Source organism: Stegostoma tigrinum, chromosome 28, assembly GCF_030684315.1.
Source record: "Stegostoma tigrinum isolate sSteTig4 chromosome 28, sSteTig4.hap1, whole genome shotgun sequence".
Classification (NCBI taxonomy): Eukaryota; Metazoa; Chordata; class Chondrichthyes; order Orectolobiformes; family Stegostomatidae; genus Stegostoma; species Stegostoma tigrinum.
In genome coordinates this window covers 22,497,991-22,517,374 of record NC_081381.1, presented here as the reverse complement: position 1 = coordinate 22,517,374, position 19,384 = coordinate 22,497,991, and the positions used below count along the sequence as shown (strand labels likewise).

The 19,384-nt window shown below is 40.5% G+C and overlaps 1 protein-coding gene across 6 annotated transcripts in view; it reads right to left on the bottom strand.

Annotated features, from left to right (window-relative positions):
* Positions 1-19,384, bottom strand: part of tp73 (tumor protein p73) — a 240,321-nt gene that overhangs the window by 99,318 nt on the left and 121,619 nt on the right. Inside the window, exon 1 of one of the 6 annotated variants that reach the window (XM_048561882.2) lies at positions 10,772-11,051. The exons of the other annotated variants lie outside the window; for them this stretch is intronic. Coding sequence (XP_048417839.1) covers positions 10,772-10,810 — 39 coding nt within the window. The 5' untranslated portion in view covers positions 10,811-11,051. Of the gene's footprint in view, positions 1-10,771; positions 11,052-19,384 lie in introns of those variants that run through there. 6 annotated transcript variants of the gene reach the window in all.

The window sequence follows — 19,384 nt, the reverse complement described above, 5'->3', positions numbered from 1 at the left end:
TAAAAATGATAGCCAACCTACACACAAGGTTCCACACAAAACAATAAGTTAAATGACCATTTAGTTTATTTTTGGTAGCTTCAGAGGGAATGTCGGTCAAAGCACAGGGAGACCTTTTGCTCTTTTTTTCAGAACCATCATAGGATCTTTGACTTTCACCTGAACAGGCAAACAGGACTGTGGTTTTCTGCTCCAACCAAAGAACAGCACAACCTCAACACTAGACTGGATTATGAGATCAACTCTTGCTGCAGTTATTTAAAATCTCAGACAAATATCAGAAAATGCTGCAAATACACCCGTGGCCCCTGAATGCATGTGAATAGAAAAGACAAGCTCACTTTTCAGGTAGACCTTAAAGACCTCTGACAAAGGACTAAGAGTGTGGCAGGAATATTCATCTGGTCTGAAGAACATACTTCAAAATGCAAATCTGGAGGAATGTTTGGCTCTTTAGTATTCCATGTATAAACTGATGAAATAAATTATTTTTATTGAAAAATCCAGGTGAGGATAAGGGCCAAAATGCTCAAGACCTGCAGCTTGAAAAGCATATGCAAGAAGACGAAGCAAATCAGAATTTGTATTGTAAAAGTCAGTACCATTTAGGAAGCAGGGGGTAGAGAGAAGGAACAAATCCCTACTTTTTCTTGCTAGTAAATAATATTTTAACGTCAGTTCATATACAGTTTGAGGATTATCATTTAAGATTTCATCTATACAGAATACAATGCCTTAACTCGTAGGAAGATGCAGTAACAACATTAGAATTTCAGGACAACAATTCCAGATTATACTGTTACTACTCTGCAAAGTAGGAGTCACTGTAGTCCACAGGACCATAGGGGTTGCTCTGTCATTAGTGAGAGATGACTGGTAGCAGGATTAACCTGAAAGTCACCACACAAGGGACAAGATTGACAAGGTGGTCTTTCATGGTGACCTCAGCTGGTACGGGAATGAAACCCATTATGCTGATGACACTCTGCATTGCAAACCAGCCACGTAGCTATCTGAGCTCCCATGTTATAGTGCTGTAATGCACTTTTAATTGGCCAAGGTTGTGCGTAATGGAGTCTCAGAAACCTGAATGTGCCAGATATGCAGTGCATTAGCTTACATGAGCACCCCTATAATATGTATGGGGCAGTGTTGACAGGAGTCTCTGTTCTTGCTTCTTATCACCAGCCAGACATCTAAAACTGTATATGTAGAGGTCAGATGAGCACAGAACTAGGCTGTAATAAAATACCTGATGCCCACTGTTCCTGTAGAATCAACCACTTTGGAGAGAAGTGAAGGAAACTAAAGGAGAAAATGATATGCAGGATAAGGATAATAACTTGTGGGAACCCATGAAACAAAACAAATTGAACCTATCTCAGGACTTGCCAAAACTACCATATAAGAACAAGAACAAAAACAGCAAGATAGTAGTACAGCACTGAAACAGGCACTTCAACCCTCCAAGCATGTGCCGGTCAGCATGCCCTAAATAAAGTTAAAAAAACAAACCTTCTGCCCTTATTCAGTCTGCATCCCACTATTCCCTCCCTACTCATGTAACTATCCAGATGTGTCTTAAATGTCACCAACTTACCTGCTTCCACCAGCTCTTCTAGCAGTGCATTTCAGGCTCCTACCACCCTCTGCAAGAAAAAATTCCATCTCACCTTGAACCTGTGTCCCCTTGTAACTGAAACTTTAACCCTGGGAAAAAGCCTCTGATTATCCACCCCATCTATGCCTGTAATAATTTTGTGGATCTCTATCGGGTCTCCTCTCAGCCACTATCTTTCCAGTGAAAACATTCCTAGTGTTGTTAACCTTTCCTCATAGCTAATGCTGTCGAAACTGGGCAACATCTTGGTGTACCTTCTCTGCACTTTCTCCAAAGCTTCCACATGTGGCATGTGGCAACCAAAATTCCACACAGTACTCCAAATGCGGCATATGAAGGGTTTTATATAGTTGTAACAAGGTTTGTCAACTCTTGTACTCAATGCCCTGACTGACATTGGCAAGCATGCAATTGGTCTTCTTAATTACTTTGGCCATCTGTGTTACTACTTTTAGGGAATATGGACCTGCACAGCCAGATCCGTCTGTATGCTAATGTTCCTAAGGGTTCTGGCATTTACAGTTTAATTCACACTACACTTAATCCTCCAAAATGCATTATCTCACATTTGTCAGGATTAAATTCCATATGCCATTTCAGTGCCCAAGTCACCAACCTACCTATATATTGTTTTATCCTTTCACAATCGTTAGCACTATCAGTAACTCCAACAATCTTCATGTCATCTGCAAACTTACTGAGCAGCCCATGCACATTTTCCTCCAGATCATTTATATATTCGACAAACAGAGGGCCTAAGACTGATCCCTGTGGAACACCACCAGTCTCCATTCTGAAAAAAAAACATTCCACCACTACCCTCTGTCTTCTATGACCAAGCCAGTTTTGTATCCATCTAGACAGCTCACCCTGAATCCCATATGATTTTAGTTTTTGTAACAATGTGCCTTGTGGGGCTTTATCAAATGCCTTACTAAAGTCCATATAAACTACATTCACAGCCCTTCCCTCATCAATTATTGTCAGCACCATTCAAAAAATTCAATCAATCAGGTTGGTGAGACATGGCCTTCCAAAACCATGCTGCCTGCTGGTATCTAGTCCATTTTCTTCCAATATGCATATATCTTGTCCCCCGGTATCTTCTCCAAGAGACTGTCCATCACAGACATCAGGCTTACTGCCCCATACTTTCCTGCTTCCTTTCTTAAACAAGGGAATAACACTGGCTAATCTCCAGTCCTCTGGAGTGTCATCAGTGGTCAAAGAGGATATGAAGATATCTGCAAGTGCTCTATCTATTTCTTCCCTACCATCCTGAAGTAACCTGGGATAGATCCCATCTGGCCCTGGGGATTTGTCTACCTTAAATGCAATTTAGGTTACCCAAAATTTCATCCTTCAATATAATGATATTCTCGACAGCATTCACACACTCATCCCTGACCTCAGCCATGTCCTGCTCCTTGGTGAATATCAATCCTAAATATTAATTAAGGATCTTTTCCACTTCCTGTGAAGCCATGCATAACTTCCCTCCTTTGTCCTTGAGTGGGCTTACTCTTTCCTTGGCTACCCTCTTTCTTCTAATATACAGTATGCATAAAAAGCCTCAGGGTTCTCCTTGACCCTGTTTGCTAATGACACATAATGACCCCTTTTAGTCTTCTTAATTCAATGTTTAAGTTCCTTCCTCATTTCTTTATACTCTTCAAGGGCTTCGTTAGTTTATAGCTGCCTAGACCAATCATATGCTTCCTTTTTCCTTTTGACTAAGCTTACAATTTCCCTTGTCATCCACGGTTCCTGAATCCTGCCATTCCTACCCTTCAATTTTGCAGGAACATGCATGTCCTGCACTTTAATCAACTGGTCTGTGAAAGGCTCCCAAATGCCTGAGGTAGATTTGCTTTCCAATAACTGCTCCCAATCCACATTCCTGTCTAATTTGGATGTAACTGGCCCTTGCCCAATTAAGCACCCTCACCCAAAGGCCACCCTTGTCCTTGGCTATAACTGGTCGAAATCTTATGGAGTTATGGTCACTAAGCCCAAAATGCTCTCCTACTGAAGCATCAATCATCTGTCCTGGCTCATTCCCTAATGCCAAGTCAAGATTGACCTCCTCTATGGTTGGATTGCCAACATACTATCTCATTATACTACCTCCTGGGCACATCCTTCAAACTGCTCTCCATCCAAGCCTCTGATTCTAAGGGAGTCCCAGTCAACAAGAGGAAAGTTGAAGTCACCTATCTTGTTTTTCACACCTTTCCAATTCCTGATTACATACGTTCACCCCTGTGTCCTTTGGCCCTCCAAGACTGCACTGACATGCTGCCATCACAACTAAAAACTCCTACACTTCTGGGGACCGTATCCCTCTATTCCCATCCTATTCATGTATTTGTCAAGGCGCCCTTTAAAAATCACTTTTGTAACTGCTTCCACTACCTCCACCGGCAGCAAGTTTCAGGCACCAACCACTGTGTACTATTGTGGAAAAAAAAACTGCCTCATATACCACCTTTAAACCTTGCCCCTCGCACCTTAAACCTATGGCCCCTGGCAACTGATTCTTTCACCATGGGGAAAAGCTGACTGACTGACTGTCCACTCTGTGCATGCTCTTCATAATCTTGTAGACCTCTATCAGGTCGCCCTTCAATCTCTATAGTTCCAGTGTGAACAACCCTAGTTTCTCCAACCTCTCCTCATAGCTCATGCCCTCCATACCAGGCAACAGCTTTTCTGTATTCTCTCCAAAGCCACCACATCCTTCTAGCAGTGTGGCAACCAGAACAGAACACAAATGTGGCCAAACTAAGGTTCTATAAAGTTGCAACATTACCTGCCAATTTTTAAACTCAATGCCCCAGCCAATGAAGGCAAGCATGCCATGTGCATCGTTGACGACCTTCTCCGCCTGCATTGCCACTTTCAGTGACCCGTGTACCTGTACACCCAGATCTCTCTGTCTATCAGTACTCTTAAGGATTCTGCCATTTACTGTATATTTTCCATCTGGATTAGATTTTCAAAATGCATTACATCTCATTATTCTGGATTAAACTCCATCTGCCATCTCTCTGCCCTGGTCACTAACCGATCTATATCCAGCTCTATCCTTTGATGGTCCTCATCGTTATCCGCAATTCCACCAACCCTGGTGTCATCGGCAAACTTACTAATCAGACCAGTTACATTTTCCTCCAAATCATTTGTACATATTACAACTAGCAAAGGTCCCAACACTGATCCCTGAGGAATGCCACTAGTCACAGCCCTCCATTCAGAAATGCTCCCTTCCATTGCTATCCTCTGTCTATGACTGAGTCAGTTTTTTGTCGATATTGCAAGCTCACCTCTGACCCTGTGTGACTTTACCTTCTGTATCAGCCTGCTATGAGGAACCTTGTCAAAGGCCTTACTGAAGCCCATGTAGACAACATCCACTGCCCTACCCTCATCGATCATCTTCATCACTTCCTCAAAACCTCAATCAAGTATGTGAGGTGCAACCTCCTCTTCACAAAACCACGTTGCCTCTCGCTAATACGCCCACTTATTTTCAAGTGGGAGTAAATCCAGTCTCGAAGAATCCTCTCCAATAATTTCCCTACCACTGACCTAAGGCTCACCGGACTGTGATCAGTTGGATTATTCTTGCCACCCTTCTTAAACGAAGGAACATTGGCTATTGGGAAGTTTATAACCTTTGCAGTAAATAATACAGAACTCTGCATGTGAGAATACATGTCAATTAAATCCATGGGTGCACGAGATTGTGCCAATAGTTGGAGTAAAAATGCCAACTGCATCCTGCTTGCATCATAAAATCTGGTTATTTTACCTGTGCAGCAGGCAGCTACTAGTACTGTGGAGGCAAGTCATAGGGATTAATGACTTGATTTCTTTGCAAATAGATTTCTACACACAGTTGTAGTCTGGATAATTAAGGAAGGATATACTTGCTTTGCGAAGTGGTACAGAAAAGGTTTATTAGATTTATTCATGGATGAGAGGATTGTTCTATAATGAAAGGATGAGTAAATTGGACCTATGATTTCTGAGTTCTGAAGAATAAGAGGTGATCTGATTGAAGTGATTCTGAAGGAATAATGAAACCAATAACTGTGGATGCTGGGAATCTGAAAGAGAAGCATAAATTGCTGGAGAAATTAAACAGGTCTGGCAGCATCTGTGGAGGGAAAACAGAGTACGCAGGTCCAGTGACCCTTCATCAGAACTCTTCTGCCAGACCTGCTCAGTTTCTCTAGTAATTTCTGTTTTTGATTCTAAAGAGGATTGACTGGGTAGACACTGAGAGGCTATTTGCCCTACTGGATTTTAGAACATAGGGCCTAATCTCAGTATAAGGGGCTGATCATCTAGAACTGAGATGAAGAGAAATTCTGTGATGCAGAAGGTTAATGAATCTTCTGCATTCTCTGCAAGTTGTGGCTGCCCTCAACTACAGAACTTTAGACTATCAGGGAATCAAGGTAGAGAGTAGATTGGAAAGTGAAGTTGAGGCAGAAGATCAATCATGAAAATGTTGAATGGCAGAGTTGACTTAAACAATCTTTTGAACTACTACTCTTACTTCTTATACACATAGTAGGAAAGTAGCATAAGTGATTGAGTGCAAGACTGAATTACTGTACTGCACAAGCCACTTCAGGAAGACGGCATTTCGATTATTGACATATTGCTTCTTGAGACATCAGAATAAACTTCACAGCTGCGACAGCCACCTCTCACAACTCTCGCAGCAGCATGGTAAAACTGTTGGGAAACATATTTATATTCATAGATTTTGCAAAATATATCAAACTGTTTGTACGCTTTCTGGACCAAAAATGGTTTTTACTACATGTTTTCTTGGAAAATAAAACAGCACTCTACTTGCTGTTTACAGAAAGTCAAAAGACTAGAGAAAAATACAAGCTAATATTTTAGAGAGATGCAAGATGGGAGTCTATGGTCCTTAATTGATGGAAAAGGGAAAAGACTATGTGGGTCTATGTTTTTGTTTATTCACAGGATGTGGGCATCACTGGCTCGGGTAACATTTATTACCCATCCTAAATTGCAGTTAAGATATAGCCATAATGCTGTGGGTCTGGAATAATATGCATGTCGGACAAAGACAGCAGATTTCCTTCCCTGAAGGACATTAGTGAAACGGATGGGTTTTAACAATAATTAGCAGTGGTTGCATGGATTGCCATTAGACCATCTCTGTATCAGAGATCTTATTGAACTCAAATTTCACCAGCTGCTATGGTGGTATTTGAAACCATGTTCCCAGACCCACTCCTCCACCAACACTCCACAATGTGCTGAGAGTTGCCTAGCAACCTTTTCAGGACATGAATTATATTCCTGGTAGTCATACAGAAGAACATCCCAGGAGTTACAAGGCTATATTTCTCTCTCTGGGGAGAAGGTCTTGGATGTTGATGTCCTGGCACCCAACAACTGCAGTGGTTCAGGAAGACAGTTGGGCGCCACCTTCACCAGGGCATCAAGAAAGGGCAATAAATGCTGCTCTAGGGTGTGACATCCACATTTCTTGAACAAATATTTTTAAAATCTCAAAGTACAATGCTGGCAAGTCATTCACTAATAAAGAGCTCTGGGAACTGAGACCACACCAAAGGACATCGGTATCTTTCCTTGTTTAGCCCTAGAATTTTGCGTGGTGTTTCTCCTTAACCCAGACACAAAGCATCTAAGATGTGTTCAGACTTCATATTTGTTTTCTTAACTTGCGACATCTTTTCTGCAAAAGGAAACTAGGTTGAACTTAAGCAGCAAACCTTTATTTCATATGTTTGCAAACTTGAGTTATAAGATTGTGAGAAGATATTCAATTACATTACCTGCACACAATTCTATTCAGATGATTTGTAGCTGACTTTTCTAACTGTTGCTTAGTGATAACTCCCTATTTGACCTTTTCTCACAAACTCTTACCGTACATGCAGCTTGATTGCTACTACTCACCAATACCGCACTTGCTGTCGGGAACACAGACTATGCAGAATCAATCCCTACCTACATCACCATACATTGCACCCTACTTCAGACATTGAAGGTTCCATATTCAGTTGTTTTATCTGTTATGCCTAGTTTTATTAGGCTAAATATTAATTAGATTTCTACTGTCATCAAAAAGTGTGCACAGACAAGGCACTGAACTGAAGAACTTCCATTTATTCTTGCAAATCATTGATGTGCCCTGGCAATAAACTGATCTCTCAGCTGCTTCTCAAATTACAGATAATCCTAAATGCTAAGCTTTGTTATTGTTGGTGTTGAAATTGACTCAGCACACTATCTTCCACTCCAAATTTTCCTGTCCTAGGATTATCTTGATTTGATGGGTTTGGTTTGTCGTCTAGACTTCTAATATTTTCCATGTTTTTTGTGAAAAAAATGACAGCGTTTAGCCAAGCTTTGTGGGGTGCTTATTCTGCAATAGTTTCACACAAAATACAATCAATGATGGAGCAGAAGGGTTACAGTTGTATAAATAACCAGCATCCTGGATCAATGAGTTATGGAGAACATAAACTCTTCAATCTGAGTTTAGCCAATTTCTGTCGACGCAATAGTTGCGTTGCTACAACTAATGGTGGTGCCCATCACCCAGGGTTTTGGTTCCTTATTTCAGTGGGCCTTCTTGGAATCTGTACATGTACAGGACACCCTAGTGGTAAATAATCCAGACAGACTTGTTAACAATGGTCCTGTAAAAAAGGTAGTTAAAGAGCTATTGGCATTTATAAAACTTTCTCTCAGATCAACAACTTTAAGGAAAGAAGAGGGAGAAAAAAGAAATTCAATGATTTCCTGTAATTTCTTTTGTTCATTTAACTCGATTTGCAAAGACTCCTGTCTTTGGGTAACTTTAAAGCTTTCTACAAAATTTAATTCATTGTATGTAGGGCAGGCAAGGCAATTGAGAGATTTGGGAATATAAATTGGATTTGGGTGAAATACATAAACACAATATGAGGTTTAAAATCAGCAAATTAAGAACCAGGAAGCAGTGTGACAATAGTAATGTAGGTGGTTGGGCTCCCCCAGCTAACCCTGCAGGGAGCACAAGTTGGAGAATCAGAACACAGTCATAAACATCCCTCTGTCTTCTTGTCCCATGACAGTTGCAAATGTGAAATCAAGGAATTGTTCTCAATGTCTAGTAGGAATAACATTCATCAGGAGCTAAGGCTAAGATTTTAAACACGCTAAAAAAATTAAGTAGTTTTATTTTATTGGATAGCTATCAAGTATTTGTTTACAATGTACTACAATACCTAACTTACCTCAGCAAATTGTTTCAGTACCATAAATTTGGAGCAACTTTGCAATTCACTGTGCTTTGCTATTCTTCTCCCATTCTCCCAAAACTTCTTAGAAACAATTAACAATGTTTTCAGCTCTTCCATTCTTTTAATTTTCCTCTCTTTCACTTATTAATATGCTCAGTACTGTGTACTATCCCTTGTAAAGCTTTCAGGGATGTTGCACATGAAGATCACTATATACTGCAAAACGTTTTTAATTATGTCTAAAGATCATCAGAACATGGAATTCTCTACTATCTGAACCATTGACTAAAGACTACACAAATAATGGCCCCTACTGAGTTATTTGCATGTGAGCAATGGTGTCTATCGAGTTGCAGTTGTGGAGCCAGCAAGTAATATAATGAAATTAATTGAAATAAATGAAAAGCATACATCTTCTAGTTTATTGAGACCTTAAGTTAAAATATAATAAAACAAGAGAAAACTTCGTGAAATTCACAATAAAAACTGAAAGTGCTGATTCTGTAAATCAGAAACAAAAACAGAAATTGCTGGAAAAGCTCAGCAGGTCTGGCAGCATCTGTGGGGAGAAATCAGAGTTAACATTTCAGGTCGAGTGACCCTTCCACAGAAACACTCACTCTTGAATTCTCTCCGCAGATGGTGCCAGACATGCTGAGCTTTTCCAGCATTTTCTATTTTTGTCTGTGAAATTCAATATAGTTTAACATGTTTTTCAAACATTACCTCTGACCCAGACTTCTGAATGTGCTTTTCTTGAATAATTTTGGGGATTCCAGGCCGATGGGAAAAATAAAAGAACAAACTAAACTCACCAAACTGGTCTGTCCTTTCTCTTTTTTGGAAATGCCCTTTTTAAGCATTTTCAACTTTGATAACTTTTTATAGCATTTATACCTTTAGTTCCCAGTGCTAAACAAGCATACTGATTCAAAATTTGCAAATCTGAACATTAATCTAGAAATTGATTCTATATTATTCATCTGACACCTTCATGTACCACCACCTTTGAAACCTGTTCACAGAGAATTCACTTGAGTAATGTTAATTATCAGATCTGAAGATACATCATCCAATTTTAGAAGCTGATATCACAATTATAGCATAATTGTTCCAAATGTTGAAGTCTGTTTTTCAGTCTCAAGGAAACATGACCGTAGGTCCTATCCGTTCATTTTATGGGTGTTTCAGGGTAAGTAGAACCAGTAGTCGCTAGAAAGAAAGGAAGGATCAGGCAGATGAAGCACATCTGTTTTGGGAGTCCAGCAAAAGTATGAATTAAATTTGGCAATAATGTTATTGGCAGCTTAGAAAAAACAAGAGAGAGAAGTTCAGAGTAGTGATAATTTAGAGTAGATGTTATAAAACAAGGAGGGATAAGGAAGGTTGGAACACACAGGTTTAATTATAGAATAAACGCTCTGTATCTAAATTACTCGGTTAAATCAATTTGTATCAACTGTCAGGATTGTATTACATGCCATTCAGTTTTCTTGCATTATAGAAGAATTGGAATGTATCTAAAATCCTTATGAGCCAAAGTACCTTTATAAGTATATAATAAGATGATTTAGTAAAGGGCACAGCAGTGCTAAAAAGCAATATCGACCAGGGATCAGCACTACTATAAACTCCTTTCTGTGATCAGAGTGACATTAGGTCAGCACAGCAATATATAATATTAATTTCAGTCATAGTGTTGTCTAATTACCTAGCAACAAGCAGAAGGAAATGAGAGCAGCATCAAACTTATTCCCCAACAAATAAGCAAACAGGTACAGACTTTACCAAAAATATAAAACAATTTTTAAATATCTACACAAGAGGTAAGTTTGTAGCCACCTACCGTGGTGCAGTGCTGGGCTGCGTCACTTATGTAAAGCATTTTAGTGTTCCCGAAATGTGGGTGCAGCTAGGATTATTCCCACCTCAGGTGTCATCGGAGAGAGGAGGGATGTTTTTCTCCCTGTCTTAAAGAAACATGGTGTGGGGTATACAACAGATCTTAATGGTATCCACTGACCAAGGCTTGGAGACTATGAAATAGATAAAGACAGTGGGATAGGCTTTGTCGCTTTTCCATCTCGCCTATCTCTCGTTCTCTCTCCCCCTCATTCTCTCAAACCTCTCTCTAGACTGCATCTAACAACAAAACTTGGACCTCCCCTCTATTCCTCATGACTATTCAATTAACCACAAGGCAGGTTCAGACTTGCCCATTGATGTTTGGGACTCTACCATTTCAGATCTGTGATGACAGAGGGACTTCATTAATTAAAAAGGCATTATTTTGCCTCATGCAGGGTTGCTTAATGTTTTTCTTTAAATGCACAATATTATCCAACATCAGACTCCCAAATCTGCTCATATAAGTAAAATCTAAGTTGTAGATTGGCTCCAAAAAACAGTGGAACATCAAAACCACTGTCCTTTGCCCTTGCTACAAGTCTTGTTCCATATGGGCACTGATTTTATCCCCCTTCGTAGCCAGTGAATGAGGCTGAACCAAACTGTTTGCAATCTCACTGTCCTATTTGACCCTGAGCTAAGCTTCCAACTGCATATGCATTTTATCACTAATTCCAACTATTTCCCTCTTCATAATATTGTCTATTTCCAGTAATGCCTCAGCTACCTGCTGCTGAAACCTCTTGCATCCATATCCAACTATTTCAATGCTCTCCTGGCCAAACTCCAATCTTCCACTCCCCACAAAATTAGCTCACCCAAAACATGGCTGGTTGTATCCTAACTCATCGTAAGTCACATGCATTCAGCTCCATGATAACAAAGTGTGAAGCTGGATGAACACAGCAGGCCCAGCAGCATCTCAGGAGCACAAAAGCTGACGTTTCGGGCCTAGACCCTTCATCAGCTCTGATGAAGGGTCTAGGCCCGAAACGTCAGCTTTTGTGCTCCTGAGATGCTGCTGGGCCTGCTGTGTTCATCCAGCTTCACACTTTGTTATCTTGGATTCTCCAGCATCTGCAGTTCCCATTATCACTGCACTCAGCTCCATGCTAGCTGACCTACATTGGCTCCTGCATCAAGAATGCCTTGATATTAAAATTCAAATTCTTATTTTCTTATCCTTGCATGGCCTTGTCCCTCTATGCCTAAAATCTGTACCAACCCTTGCACCCTCCGAAATCTTTGCATTTCTGTATTGCTGACCTCCAGTCCAGCATCCACAATTAGAAAGATTCATTCAGGCATCTAGGTCCTAAGTTCTGAACTGGCTACTTAGATTTTTGACCCTCTTTCCCATCAGTTGCTTTTTTGAACCTACCACTTTGACCAAACTTCTGATCTCCTGATCTAATATCTAATCCTTTGCCTCAGTGTAAAGCTTTGTCTAATTATGCTCTTGAAAAAGTTCTTTGGACATTTTCCTATGTTAAAGGTGCTATATACATGTAAGATATTTTTGCTGAAATATCTACATAAGTTCTACACAACAAATAATTAAGATATGGATAAATGTATGTTGCCACTTATTTCACGCAAATAGTTTACAGATCACATTCTTGCAGCATAGTTAACGTGGTTAAACAAAGATAAGAAAACTGAATATAGATTGGATTTCCAAAATCAAGCGCTGTCAGGACTGAAACGATGCTGAGTTTTGGACAACTGGCTCAGGTGGGGTCAAGGGTTGTTTGTGTCAGAGCATGGGACTAGACTGTCATAGCATTGTAATCAACTTGGCGAAACTAATACCCCACTGAAAAATTATGCCTACGGTGACAGTAGAAAAATTCATTGAATTGAATATCAAATGCAATGTGTTCAAAAATGTCAGGTGTTTGAACAATTCTGGTTTTCAGAAAGCTTGGGTTTGAATGTCTAACTGTACTGTTTTATGAAAGGTCCAACTTTAAAACTCCGTCACTGCTTTTGATACTTTTAAAAAGATTGTTTCCTAATCTGTTACCTATAGTATGTTAAAATTTCCTGCAGGCTGCATATCCTGTATGCATTACACTTGCTTCCTGGCATGCGTAAGTCATCATATTTCAGACTGTACCATGTCATCTGACTCTGACACATATTTGTCATAGGACAGCTATTAAATTTCACTGTATCAGATTTTGTGAGACACACAAAACAAGAAGAATGAAGAAAGCTGAGGAGTTCAGATGGGTTTTTCTGAAACAGAAAATACTGTAACTACTCAGCACACCTAGCAGCATTCAGAAACTAGCAGAAACAGAATTAGCAATATAGATCTTGATCCTCAAATAATTTTGACAAAGGATTATTGCCCTGAAACACTAACTCTGTTTTTCTGTCCGGGGCTACTAAACAAAGTCAGTATTTTCTGTTCTTTTTAAATCAGATTTCCAACATCTGCAGTATTTTCTCTGGATTGTTCTGACTTAGAACCGAAACTTTGAGCTGCTAATAATTTCCATGTACAAGTGCAAGAAATTGTAGGCTGTCACAATTATTTTGATTATTTACTTGGGCTGCTTCTCCAACACAGAGTACTTACCAATATCCACAAAAGGTCAGGATTAACAAAGTGAACCATGGTAAAATAAATTTCTGATTACTGTGGGCCAGTATTAAAACAAAATACTTTCATTTGATTTACAGAGAAAAACATAACTGTGAAAAAAGAAACCTGAACTTAAAACATAAAAGAACTTAAAGAGAGTATTTGCCTTTACATAGCACTTCATGACTTCTCATTGAGTCCTGAATTTCCAGTCAACCAATAAATTTCTGTGAGGTATAGACACAGTTTGATCAGCAAATGAAGTCAATTTAAAACAAGCATGTTCTCAGAAACAGAAACAGTTTGTCTATCTTTGGTGATGTTGGATGGGCAAAGAAGGTTGGTAAGGAGCTGCTTTTATGCTGAAAATGTGAGAGATCTTTGATATTGAATGAAACACAATGTTGGGGTCATATTTTAAAGTCTTATTTGAACAATGGTACACATGACAATGCAGCATTCTCTGAGCATTGCACTGACATGTCATCTTAACTTGCATGTTCAGACCTCAGGGGAGGATCTCTGTTGCCAACTAGTTAAAGCTGGAATTCATAATAAATCAGATAGGTTCCATTCTCCAATAGACGCATCTCTATTGACAGTCATGGTCACATTTATCTGACAAAAGACAAAATATACCTAAGCTGTTCCAAGTCAAATTGCTCTGTCTAATGTGGGACTCCCGATCTTTGTTCAGGCTAATCATTCCTGCAAGATCAAGTATACGAGTGGGCCTTAGTACTCTGACCTAGGAAGCAGCAAAAGAAACTCAAAGTTTCTGTTTGAGTGTTTCCTTGCAGCCCAAGTAACTTTGGTCATTACAGGATGATATCATTCATTTGTAATCTAAACAAGAACCTGTGTTCAAAGGAAGCGAGTTATAGAAACCTGGCATTGTAGCTCTATTTTCCAAAATGCTCTGTTCAAGCTGACATAAATGCAATATCAATGAATTGATCCTTAGGTTTAGGTTGAACTGTGCTGGTCTCTTTGGCTCACATATTGGAACAGTTATTGGCTATTTGGAAGCATACAGCATCAGATCATCAGGAGTTAAAGTCTTTGGGAGAGGTGATTAAAAAAAAACACAGGTGATCAAATACTTTTCACATCCTGCTTACTGACTGAAGTGAAAGTACATAAATATGCCCATGTGGGAATTCACAACAACAGACTATATACAAATAGAACTGAAAAATCTCTTGAGCCCGATGATTAAATATTCTATGTTGTCCAGTCAAAGGATTATGATATTAATTTCTGCTATAACAATTATAACAAGGTCAGCCAGATGGACCTCATGTAATGTGAGTTCCCTGACTAGTGAACCTGGTCCAATCAGGGATCCCTGGCTGAGGCAGAGTTGGAGGAATCTGACCCAGGACAAAAACATCCCAGGGTGTGCATCACAGAAAATAACAGCCTATGTCTTCAGACTCCGAAAGGGAGGGATGTAGTGATTGTAATGAGGTCAGAAATGTGAACATCATGGAATATAAATTCCCTGACTGGGGCTATTAATCCACCCAATCAGGAAGCCCTGGCTGACAGATACGAACAGGAGTGTCAGACATCCCATTCACTCTGACAGCTGGCTTTGAGGGAGCTGGGTCAGTGTCAAGGACTCTCCACATGTAAATAAAGGGTTACTTGGTGACAGGACACTTGCCGCTGTAGAATTATTTCAACGGTAACACAAGAAAAACATGCTCCATAAGAAATTCACTCTCAATAGTTGCTTTTGAGTTGGTGTAAACATTTCTGGCATCATGCCATCACTTGGGAAGCTTGATTTGTTCGATCCTGCCATCAAAAACTGGGCCCAATAAATGGAAAAAATGCATTTTTCTTCTGGGCAAATGTCACTGGGACAGATGAAATGCAAATATTAAGTATCCTCACAGCTTGTGGACCTGCAGCTTTTTTAGTTATTAGGAGTTTCATGTTTCCTGAGGCACCAGATACTAAAACCTTGCAAGAGTTGACAGATTCAGTTAAGGGATATGACATCCCAAAGCCTCTCCTAATTCTGAGATGCTATCAATTTTACATGGCAATTTGAGAACCAGGGAATTTGTATTAGGAGAAGCATGTGACTTTAGTTTAACCCTTAATGAGATGTTGACAGACTACTTGGTATGTGGGATTAATAATGTGACCATGTAAAAACACCTACTAGCTGAAGCCCGACTCGATTTCAAACAGGCTAAACTTGGCTTTATCATTAGAAAATGCGCCAATGGGCATATCAGTTGCAGGGTATTTGGATGGAAGTGGACAGCCTCGCCATTTGGGCTTGGGGAACACAATGCAATTGCATAGCCTCGCGCAGGACATATCCTGAATAGATGGACGCTAGTTCAGCCCATAGCAGAACTCCAAAACAAAGCTAAGCCTCAACCAAACAGTTAGAAGTCTCTTCAGGATCCAGGCCGGTAAGTCATTGTAGTTGCTGTCAGAATGTGGACTTAAGACAGCAAGGGTTCCGCTAGACCTAAACTGAGTAAGAGAACTCATAGGCTGGTTTCCAGGAGAGTGCACATCCCGGAAAGTTCACCTACATCTGGTTTGGAACAGTTAAACTATTTTGCAACATCCAATCAGAACCAATCAATTTAAACATTTGGTTAAATGGTCATCCGGTTCTAACTGAGGTCAGCACAGGCATAATTATTTCAAATGTGTGTTGCAAGCACCCCAAGTGACCTACTTGGGCTGCACAGTTGACAAGACAGGGTCACATCCATTGGAAGATAAAGAGAGGGCGATCAAAGGTGTGAGTGGTCCCATGTCTGTGCCAGAGCTTAGGTCTTTGCTTGGGTTAGTGAATTATAATTATAAGTCCTGGACTCCATCCCAGGACCTTTGCATCAACTCTTAAAAAAGGATCAGCCTTAGAAATGGTTGCGTAGCCAGACCTTGGCTTTCAGGGAAGTGAAGAAGCAACTATTATCCTCTAATGTGTTGGCGCACAATGGTCCCAAGTGAGATCTTGTATTGACATGCGATATCTCCCTGTATGGCACTGGGGTAGTATTAGATCATAGGTGGTCCAATGGAGAGGAACACCCAACAGCATATGCATCGAGGACTTTGGTTAATGCAGAGTGTAAATACACCCAGATAAAGATGGAAGCTCTATATCTTCCATCATCCAATGGTCTAGCAGGAAGAGCAGTCCAAACTTTCAAAGCAGACTTATAGAAATAGCCTACAGTTTCACTCGGTACCAAGCCATCCTAGTTCCTAAATAAAACGGAAAGAACTGTGGATGTTGTAAATCAGGAACAAAAACAGAAGTTGCTGGAAAAGCTCAGCAGGTCTGGCAGCATATGTGGAAAAAAAAATCACAGTTAACATTTCTGGTCTGGTGAATTTTCGGTTTCCGGTCTGTTCTGAGGAAGGGTCACCAGACCCATGACATCAGCATTGATTCCTTTTCACAGATGCTGCCAGACTTACTAAGCTTTTCCAGCAACTTCTGTTTTCATCTCAGTTCCAATTCGATTATAGGATCACACTGCATGCAACTACAGGGATAGTTCCAGCAAAGTTGCTAATGGGGAGAAGACTACAGACCAAGTTTAGTTTTATCTTCACGGAGCTGGAGGGGAGGGTGAAACAGCATCAGAAGCACCAACGTCAGACACAAGACTCTGCTAAGCCAGAATGACAATTTACTTAAAGGGACAAAGTTAGCTCTAGGGACCACAGGAATGGCCCTAACACTAGGTCAGGTCCAGTGACGTACAAAGTTTGGGTAGCTGCGACAGTCCTGATCAAGCACATGGGCCATGTGAAAGCTTCAAACGTGGAAACAGTGCATAAGCAACATGTGCCGGGCTCTTTGACTGCCTTTCCGACGGTTCTGGAAGCTGTGGGTTCTCTCTCTCCATCAAGTGTTGAAGCTACCTTGGAATCTGATTTGGACACAGAAGATGTCACCGCTTCGATGCCCTTCCCGCCTGAAGGAGAAGTTGAATTTTTTCCTGGATGCTCCAGGGGCAAGACAAAATTCCTGTGTCAGAGGCAGAGTTGGAAGAACCTGACCCAGTGCTAAAACGCCCCAGGAGTAACTACAAAGAATCAGCCTATACCCTCAGACTCAAAGGGGGAGGGATGTAGTGATTGTAATGAAATCAGCAATGAGGCCATCCCCTGATTGGGGCTATAAATCCGCCCAAGCAGGAAGCCCTGGCTGACAGACAAGAACAGGAGTGTCAGACATCCCATTCACTCTGAGAGCTGGCTCTGAGGGAGCTGGGTCAGTGTCAAGGACTTTCCAAGTGTAAATAAGGGGTGACTTGGTGATGGGATACTGGCTTCTGTGCAGTTAGTTTTGTTCCTGTAACCAACCAGCCTACTCTTGCAAAATTCAAAATATAGTGTCCAACATTAGATGGGATACTGCAATGGGACCACATTTATTACACAATCCTGAGTGTGCAAAGAATTATACTGGCAACCAATTTAGGCTTGTCAATCAGGCTTGCTGTATAGTGTACTTATGTGCAATGAAAGCTACATATATTAATACCACTGGATCCTGTTCTTTGCAGAGAGAAAGAACATGTACACGCACTGTGCCAGTTTGAATGCAATAAAATAAGTGACAAGCACTCACTTCTTGGGGAAATGTTTTGACCAGTCAGGATGAACTTGCCTTGTTTAAAATTTAAACAAAGTTTGGCAGTTAGCTGTCAGTCATCATTATCTGGTCTGTTATGCATGGCCATGATGCTACAAATCAAAGTCCACTTACTAACCAATCAGCACCATCCTCACAGTACAAATGTTGATTTCCTTTCACTTTGGCATTTCTTACAAATTGCCCCAAAGAGCGCAGGATGAAAATATCAGCAAATCTATATCTTGCAAATCCTTTCAACCAACCTCAGACACGTTGCTCAATTGAAATGATATGATTTCACCTCTGAGATTATTCCTTGTTGAGAATATGGTCTCACAGGCTTCAAAGGGGTGGTATGTAAGTGTCAAATCACCCTACAGAGTTTTATTTTGCCAAAGCTGTCAATCAGCGAGTCACAGAATCACTGAGCATGGAAATAGACCGTTTGGTCCAACCAGTTATGCCGAACATAGTCCAAAACTAAACAAGTCCCATCTGCCTGCTCCTGGTCCATATGCCTCCAAACTCTTTTTATTCATGCACATATCTAAATATCCTGTAAACATTGTAACACATCCACCACTTCCTCAGGAAATTCATTTGACGCGCTGTGTAAAAAAATTTTCCCCTCACTTTAAATACATGTTTTAAATCTGTGGAATAGCTGGTCACTATCTTCGGAGCTGTGGAGGAGAAAAGTAATAATATTATCCATACTGTAAGACCTTTATTTCTATAAAGCAAACTCACTGTTTCATAAGAGATAATGGGAACTGCAGATGCTGGAGAATCCAAGATAACAAAGTGTGGAGCTGGATAAACACAGCAGGCCAAGCAGCATCTCAGGAGCACAAAAGCTGACGTTTCGGGCCTAGGCCCTTCCAGCAGCTTTTGTGCTCCTAAAATGCTGCTTGGCCTGCTGTGCTTATCCAGCTCCACACTTTGTTATCACTGTTTCATAAAATCACTCCCAGGAGATGTCATTGATAATGGATTTTGTGGTTAACAGCAAAGCATGCTGATCTCAAGGAAAACTGCAATATCTGCAGCATCGTCTTTCTATTTGGATGAACGCTTCAAGTATCATAACATTCAAGGGTATGGGTCTAGCATGGGAGTGTGGAACTAGTGTAGGTAGCAGTACATTTTTGACAGTACAATCTCAAATGGGTCAAAGGGCCTCTTCTGTGCTCCATGATTCTACGACAATCAAATATGGCAATTGGTCCTCCGTTTTTCTTCATGTTATGGGCTATTACGAGAACATGAACCTCTTCAAAATGGTGAGAAATGACAGGTTACAATAAATACCTACAGATTATGGTGAG